This window comes from Pongo pygmaeus, chromosome 11 (genome assembly GCF_028885625.2).
Source record: "Pongo pygmaeus isolate AG05252 chromosome 11, NHGRI_mPonPyg2-v2.0_pri, whole genome shotgun sequence".
In the NCBI taxonomy this organism is placed as follows: Eukaryota; Metazoa; Chordata; class Mammalia; order Primates; family Hominidae; genus Pongo; species Pongo pygmaeus.
The window spans coordinates 107,965,149-107,973,813 of NC_072384.2; the positions used below are offsets into that span (position 1 = coordinate 107,965,149).

An 8,665-nucleotide genomic window follows, 5' to 3' on the forward strand; every position below is an offset into this window, starting at 1 on the left:
ACATTCGAGCACATACTATGTGCTAGAGATACAAAGATGAGGAAGAAAGTCCTTACACACAGCTCAAAGTCTCATGCGGGAGAGACACATAAACACAGTTGTGATGCAGTGTGGGAAGAAAAATAATAGAAACATGAGTGTGCACAGGAAATCACAAGGTCACAAAGGAGAAATTCTTCAAGAGGAGCAGAGGTCAAAGAAAAATTCCCAAAGGAAGGGAAATCTGAGCTTCACGCTTAAAAGATGAGGCATGAACCAAGGGAAAGGTGTGAAGAAAGGGCATCCAAGGCAAATGGGACAGGCCAGAGCAGGATGTGTGTCCCAGGAACTTCATACACTCCAATCTTGCTGAGAAAAAGTGAGGCTGTAGAGTCAGGCAGGATGAGATAACAAAGCCTTACTAAGACGCCTGGGATTTAGCCTGCAGGCAGGCAGTGGGAAGGCAAAGAAGTGTTCAAGCACAGGTCATGCCATCGATTTTGCATTTTAGATGCGCCACTCTGACAGCTATTGAGAAAATAGGTTTAAAAAGACGAAACAGAGGCAGATAGGCCAGGTGGAAGAGTGACGTGATCATGCAGGCAGGTGACAGATGATAAGAGCTCAAACCAGGCAGTGGGAGTGGACAGAGAGAGACAGATCCAGGAAATAGTTAAAAGACAGAATCAGTGGGACTCCAAGGGTTAGGGGAGGTAGACGGGAGTCAAGGAGTTGGGTGGGGGCGGTGACTACGAAGGCGATGCCAGCTCAGAATAAAGGAGGAAGAACAAGTTTAGAAAGAAAAGAGTTTGGGTTTAAACAGATACCATTTGAGGTGCTGGGAAATAGCCAGGTATAGATATCCAGCTTTCAGTTAAACACACAAGCCGTAAGTTCAACTGAGATTTGCGCTCGAATTACAGAAAAATCGAAGACAGTATCTTCCTGAGCATTATATTTCAAGACAGTGGTCCCCAGGCTTGGCTGGGCATCAAATCACATGGGAAGCTTTTAAAATTCAGATTCCCTGACCCCATCTCAATTTACAGAATCCTCCTATCTTCAAGATGGAGTGTTTTTATTCTATGAATACAGCAGTTCCCTCTTATCTGCAAGGGATACGTTCCAAGACCCCCAGTGGATACCTGAAACCACAGATAGTAACAAACCCTGTATATAAGATGCTTTTTCCAATATGTATATACCTATGGTAAAGTTTAATTTCTACATTAGGCACAGTAAGAGATAAAACAATAAATAATAAAACAGGATAATTATAACTATACCATAATAAAAGTTATGGGTGGATCACAAGGTCAGGAGTTCAAGACCAGCCTGGCCAAGATGGTGAAACCCCATCTCTATTAAAAATACAAAAAAAATTAGCCTGGTGCGGAGGCAGGTGCCTATAATCCCAGCTACTCGAGAGGCTGAGGCAGGAGAATCACTTGAACCCGGAGGCGGGGCAGAGATTGAAGTGAGCTGAGATCGCACCACTGCACTCCAGCCTGGGTGACAGAGTGAGACTCCGTCTCAAAAACAACAACAACAAAAGGTATGTGAATGTGGTCTCTCTCTCTCTCTCTAAAAAGTATCTTATCATACTCTAGTCACCTGTTTTCGGACCAAGGCTGACAGTGGGTAACTGAAGCCGGGGAAAGTGAATACAGGTGAGGGGGGACTACTATAGTTCCAAGTAGCATAAAGACCAGGGAGATTTTCAAACTAAGAACGAGGGTTTGAGAGTCAGATTGGATTCACATTCTAAGCACAATCCATTAGCTTTGTGACCTCAGGCAAGTTACTTACCCTCCAAGTAGCCTCCCTTTCACCACTGGAAGGGCGCTATAAGTAGGTAAGGCCTACTTACCATGCAGGGTGACTGTGAGAATGAAAGGGTGTAATGCACAGTCCTCAGAACACAGGAACTACTCAGGAATTAGCAGCTGGTTTTTAACAGGAAAGTCTCATCACCCTGTATTAACATCTACATAGCACCACTTTTTTTTTTTTTTAAATCTTCTTTCTTTACCTCTACCCACTAAACTCAGAACGTAAGCTTCCAGAGACACCTGCTGGCCTGTTTACTGCTCCATCCACAGTGGACTGCCAGGCTTGTGGTGGGTTCTCCCCAAATTCAGGAATAAATGACTAAGGTTACAAAAAGGGAATATACTTTAAAAAGAATAATTATTAATCTCTTCCTGACATTTCAAAATCACTACCTGTTTTAGTACTCACTGATTCTATTTTGAAGAGACTAACATTTTCTTACCCTCAGGCTCCAACAGCAAAACTTCTCCAACCTAATACTTTGAAGCGACTACAAATAGTGAGTATGAAAATCATACAGTAGCAGAGAAATGCTATGACATAATGTGAAAACATCATTTGTATAGGTGTGTGTATACAGATACACAAAACACACATACGCAGACATATATATTTATATATATATGATCATAATTACAACTATGATTAAAAATACAGATGGAGAGAAACAAAACATACCAAAATGCTAATGGTAACTCTGTGGTGGGATCTGAAATATCTTATTCTGACTTTCCCAACCCCAGAGATCCAGATTGCTAGATCAGAAAAAGCAGTACTCAGAGAGTAATCAACACTCATGGAGCACTTCCTTTGTGTCACTCAATGAGCCAGCAGATGTTATACACACAATCTCATTGGTTCCTCACTGTGGAGTAAATATTACTATTATGCACAATGTGCAGATGGGGTAATCAATGTTTAAAGGTTAAGCAACTTGCCCAAGGTCACACGACTAGTAAGAATGAAAAGAAATGTCAAAACCAAGTATAACTAAGCCTATGCACTTTGCTACACTAACATGTCTATACACCAGCCAAGAAAGTTATGCATGAAGCCCTGGTTCTCAGGAGGAAACAGAAGAAACCTCATTTCCCCTTATAGTAACTCTTATATCAGCAGAGAGAGAAGTTGGTGTTACAGAAAAAAAATAAAACAGGCTTGGCACAGTGCCTCACTCCTGTAATCCCAGTACTTTGGGAGGCCAAGGTGGGCAGATCACCTGAGGTCAGGAGTTCGAGACCAGCCTGGCCAACATGGTAAAACCCCATCTCTACCAAAAATAAAAAATTAGCTGGGCATGGCAGCACATGCCTGTAGTCCCAGCTACTAGGGAAACTAAGGCAGGAGAATTGCTTGAACCCAGGAGGCGGAGGTTGCAGTGAGCTGAGATCATGCCACTGCACTCCAGCCTGGGCAACAGAGTGAGACTCCATCTCAAAAAATAAATAAATAAAATAAAATAAAATAAAATAACTAACTGTGTCTAACAAGCCTGGTTTTGAGTCCCAGATCTCCAGTGATCAGGACTTCAGAAAGTAGCTTAATCTCCCAGAATCCCAGCTTTGTTTGAAAAATGAAAATTAAAAATAATACCTAACATACACGGGAATGTTATAAGGCTCACCTGAAAAGAATAAAAGGCAGTGTACCAGCAAGGGCTTCATCGATGACTTAAGTGCTGTGGTTGAAGACGGACGGAAACCTCTGTCAATTTACGCAGACTTTTAACCACCACCCCTGCCCATGCTCCCTATTGAATTTTGGAAAGCAACAGCTAAGCAGAAAAAGGAGTAGTGAAAAAGAATTCGGTTTCTGGAAAACAGGCAGAACAAAAGAGGGGCTTTAGCTGGTCCTCAAATATCTGTAGACAATGTGATGGGTTTAGAATACTCTGGAATCCTGGATCCTTCCTACCCAAGTGTGGTCTGAGAACCAGCAGTGTCGGCATCACTACTGACATTTCTACTGCTTGTTAGAAATGCAGGTTCCCAGGCCCCGGTCCAGCCCTGCCAAATCAGAATCTGCATTTTAACAAGAGCACCAGGTGACAATATGGAAGTGATAAATATTATACATGGTATCTTGAAAGCTGGTCTACCCTTATGATTAGATAGCTCGAACTATGTATGTCAGAAGTTATAGAAATGAGTCAATAGTCAATAATAAAAATAACAATGAAGCCTAAAAATGCTCTAGCTCCAAGCCTCAATTAATGTGTGTATACCAAATTTTAAAATGACAAACATTGATATCAAGTCAGAACTGTATACTGTTCATACAATTTTAAAAATAACAAGTCGGTACAAACTATAGTGGGGGCTAGCCCTCCCTACAAGAGAAAAACCAGCAAAGTTTCCTCAGCAATGAAGAAAAGACTATCTGCTATATCTCCCTCACAGGGTTAAATCAGATAGTGTGTGGGAAAGAAAGCCCCTGAATGTGAAAAAAACTCTCTCCATGGGTAAGATTATTCTCCTTGAATCAACTCACTTTAAGATCGTATTACTGGCATCACAGAATTGAAGGGGGCAGAGCAATCTCCCATGGGAAGTATAAATAACACAGAGTGTGTGTGTGTGTGTGTGTGTGTGTGTGAGAGAGAGAGAGAGACAGAAATTAGAGAGAGAGAAATTAGCCCGTTAGCCTCACTGGAGTTAAGAGCCCCAGCAGTTGGCCCACAACTCATAAGTATAAGCAAAAGATAATAACCCAGTAAGGGGAAAACCCACAAAGGGTTTTCCGCTAAGAAAACAGCAAATGCACCTCTCAATGAGTTCTGCTCACTAAGGAGTCAATGCATGACACTCACCCAGCAGGGCAGCCACTATGCCCACCAGCCCCGTGCCAGCACCCAGCTCCACGGCAGAGCGGCCCCTGAGCTCCACAGCTCCCATCTCCAGATACGTGGAAAGAACGATGGCCTGAGTGAAAACAGTGTGATGACGATTAAGGTCAACATGTGCTTGAGTAGCTGCAGGGTTTCAGGTCAGCTACACACACCCCTCTCCCACTTCGAGGTTCAATTCCCAGCTTAACAACACATACAGGAACTTAGCTGGTGCAGCAAGGTAACCTCCCCCTTAGAGCAAGCACAGGGTCCCACAGCAGTGCCCAGAGATGGCGCCCACACTAAATGGGGTCCTGCTGGATCTGGAAAGCTTAATTTTTTTTTTTTTTTTTTTTTTGAGATAGAGTCTCAGTCCATCTGTTACCCAGGCTGGAGTGCAGTGGCACAATCTCGGCTCACTGCAACCTCCACCTCCCAAGCTCAAGCGATTCTCCCACCTCAGCACCCCCAGTAACTGGGACACAGGCGTGCACCACCACACCCAGCTAATTTTTGTAGTTTTTTTGGTAGAGATGAGGTTTTGCCATGTTGGCCAAGCTGGTGTTAAACTCCTGAGCTCCTGCCTCAGCTTCCCAAAGTGCTAGGATTATAGGCGTGAGCTACCACACCCAGCCTGGAAAGCTTAACTTTTTACTGTGTCACAGCACTTTTATGCTTGAAGTTTACACAACTATTCTGCAAGAACTGACATGAACAATTTCTATGATTTTGTTTAAGGGAATGCCCAGTTCCTAAACCAAACTCAGGTCACCAAAGCCACAACTTCACCCATAGGGAAAAAGCAACACATTGCCCAAGGGTCTCTGAACTGCGTCACTGATGGTCATCACCCCACAGGGGCCCTCACCATACGTTTTGGGCATCAGAAGGTAAGTTTTGGCCAAAGTTTTGGATGCTTGATGTGTGGTTTTAACATTTGTTTATGACCCTACAGAAAAAAGTTTATAAAGCTAACATAACTTGTTACTATAATTTATTTCTCACAGCCACATACTGTGAGTATAATTGGCAATTCCTCTTCTTGGTGAGCATTTACGAGTCTTCCCATTCCTCATTATTATTCATCTTTTTTTTTTTTTTTTTGAGATGTAGTCTCACTCTGTCACCCAGGATGTAGTGCAGTGGCACAATCCCAGCTCCCTGCAGCTTCTGCTTCCCAGGTTCAAGCGATTCTCCTGCCTCAGCCTTCCGAGTAGCTAGGACTACAGGTGTGCGCCACCACAGCTAATTTTTGTATTTTCAGTAGAGATGGAGTTTCGCCATGTTGGCTAGGCTGGTTTCAACTCCTGACTTCAAGTGATCCGCCCACCTCAGCCTCCCAAACTGTTGGGATTACAGGTGTGAGCCACCACACCAGGCCTATATCTTTATTATTACCCGAGTAATTTTCATGTAGTTACCTGGACAGGATTCCTAGAAGTGGTATTACTACATTGGAATATATTGAGATTTTTATTGCTACGTGTTTAACATCCCTAACAATGCTAAAACTGTCAAACTGTATTTATGCCAATCATGCATTCAACATTAATTGAGTTCCCACTGAGTCCTAGGTGTGGGGCTAGATGCTAAGGACTCAAGTCAGAACAGGGCTGGGAGAGGAAGAAGTTAAAAAGCAGTTACAATTTTTTAACAATTACAACTATGGAAAACTTAAAGAAAACACATAATCTTCATTTTGGGCTCTGCCACTTTACAATACTCTGTGAAATAAAGAGACTAACTCGGCCGGGCGCGGTGGCTCACGCCTGTAATCCCAGCACTTTGGGAGGCTGAGGCAGGTGGATCACTTGAGGTCAGGAGTTCCAGACCAGCCTGGCCGACATGTCGAAACCCCATCTCTACCAAAAAATACAAAATTTAACCAGCTGTGGTGGCGCGCACCTGTAGCCCCAGCTACTCTAGAGGCTGAGGTGGGAGAATCACTTAAACCCAGGAAGCGGAGGCTGCAGTGAGCCAGGATCGCGCCACTGCACTCCAGCCTGGGCAACAGAACGAGACTATGTCTCAAAAAAAAAAAAAAGGACTAACTCGTGTCCAAAGCAGTTGGGGGCTTTCCTTCCTATCCTCCCCGGCAAGTCATTAACTTTCCTCAGCTTTCATTTACACCTTTAAAATGTAATCTATGTGGAGGGACAAGAGGAGTGACTAAGGATACGGGTTTGAGAGTGGCAGTGATAGTAAAACTGTTTTAAAATTGAAGCGGTAATAGTTGCACTACTCTGCGAATATACTGTATTTTTAAAACCACACTGAATTGTGCACTTTAAATAGGTGAAGTGTATGGTATGTGAATTATATCTCAGTAAAGCTGTTCAAAAACAAAATAAAAAATAAAAGCCAGTCTTGCAAATGTGGACGTTTTCGGAGGTGCCCCAGGGCTTACTTACCGCATCCCAAACCACTGCTGCGACTCCCAGGTGTCTCCAGTCCTGCCGGATCTGGATCGTGTGGTTTGCAAAGGAAAAAGTTTTAAGAGGCTTGTGGAATTTCTGCAACCCAAATTCCGTGGTCTCCTCATAGGGCACGAGGGCCATTCCGCCTGCACCCCGCCCTCTGCTCAGACCTGCCGTGCAAAAGAATCCTGGGTGACGCTCTGGCCAAAAGATACATATCTGTTCTTAACTAACTCCAAATGCTTTTACGGTTGTTTACAAGTTCAAAAGAAAAAAAGAAACAGGTGAAGGAAGCCTTTGTCCAATTTCTTTTGCATGGCTCCTCCGAATCTGAGTGAGATTTGGCTCGGAATTTGTGTCAACGGATGTGTTTGGGGAAGAAAAAAAAAAAGCCCAGAACATTCCAACTTCCGCAGAATACCCTATACACTGCACTGCTACCACTCCGTGAATTCAGAACTACACAAGCGGCGGAAGCGGCGGTGATCGCCCAGGGCCCCAGGGCAGCCGGAAAGCGGCGCTTCCAACCCAGAGCCGGGGGCCCGGACTGCAGCTGCAGCCAGCCGGGCGGCCCGGGTTCTTTCGTTACGGTTTCGCTACCCACCTCCCCTCCTCCATCGGCTGCTTCAATAGTGGTAACAATGGGACCGAACCTGCCCTTAGACTGGGTGTTAGCGGTTTGATAAACCAGAAATACACGGTCGCCGCAGTTCCGTCTCCCCGACCCTGGAACTGAGCGACACTGGGGGCCTCCAAGCGGCTTGCGGGGACAGCGGAGACTCGGAGGCCTCCCCGAAGTCCCCCTATAGCTGCCCCCCACTCACCCCTCTCCCGGGACAACCAGTGCGCCCTTACTGCCCGCCGGGCCCGGAGCTGCGGCAAACCTCCAGGGGTGAGAGGGAGACCAGGCGAGGAGGGTCACAGGGCCCCTCAGGATCCCCAGGCCATGCGGGGCGCCGTGAGCTGCCCGGCGGAGCACCCAGGGCTCGCCCAGGCCGGGCTGAGGCGCCGCCACGCCGGTACTTACGGCTCGGGAGGCGGTCCCGCGTGGGGCGCGCGCTCCGCTTTCCCCGCCCCGGGCTGGCTGCGAAAACCGCTGGCCTTAAAGAGCCCGCGAGGCGGGGGCGGGCGGCCCCGGCCCGGAGCCACGCATTTCCGGTCTCCCGGCACCCCGCCTCCGGCAGGTGCCCCCGAAGCTCAGGGCGAGGACGGGGCGGGGCCGGGCCGTAGCGCGGTGGAGGAGTGACGTTGCGGGAGGGGGGACCGGGGCTTTCCCTCGTGCGTCCGCAAGGTACACGGACGACCTAATCCGTTTCCCCGGCCGCTGAGGGAGGCGCTGTGGGGGCGGGAGCAAGAGTGAGATCGGGGTGCCGAGCTGCCGCGGGTGCGCAGGGAGAGCATGGGGTGCCCCGGGCTCTCCTAGCGGGAGAGAAAAGCCACCCACCTGGCGCTGAATGTGCCCCTCGACCTTTTCTATCATATGCTTCGCCGCTCTCTGCCTCTGACTTTCTCGCTTGCGGGTTGTGCCTGTTTTTTAAAGGTGGCGCGTTAGCGGATGATGGAGACAGCTCGCTCCGAATAATGCATGGTCACTCTCGTCCCCGCGTCT

General features: G+C 46.8%; 1 protein-coding gene across 13 annotated transcripts in view; it reads right to left on the reverse strand.

Annotated features, from left to right (window-relative positions):
• Window positions 1-8,297, reverse strand: part of METTL21A (methyltransferase 21A, HSPA lysine) — a 41,825-nt gene extending 33,528 nt beyond the window's left edge. Inside the window, exons 1-4 of one of the 13 annotated variants that reach the window (XM_063647835.1) lie at window positions 7,881-8,285; window positions 7,051-7,226; window positions 4,622-4,733; window positions 3,437-3,490 (exon numbers count right to left, since the gene is read on the reverse strand). In XM_063647835.1, coding sequence (XP_063503905.1) covers window positions 3,437-3,490; window positions 4,622-4,733; window positions 7,051-7,197 — 313 coding nt within the window. In that variant the 5' untranslated portion in view covers window positions 7,198-7,226; window positions 7,881-8,285. Of the gene's footprint in view, window positions 1-3,436; window positions 3,491-4,621; window positions 4,734-7,050; window positions 7,227-7,880 lie in introns of all 13 variants that reach the window. The other 12 variants (XM_054478893.2, XM_054478894.2, XM_054478891.2 and 9 more) reach the window with 12 other exon arrangements.
• Window positions 8,298-8,665: the final 368 nt, after the last annotated feature.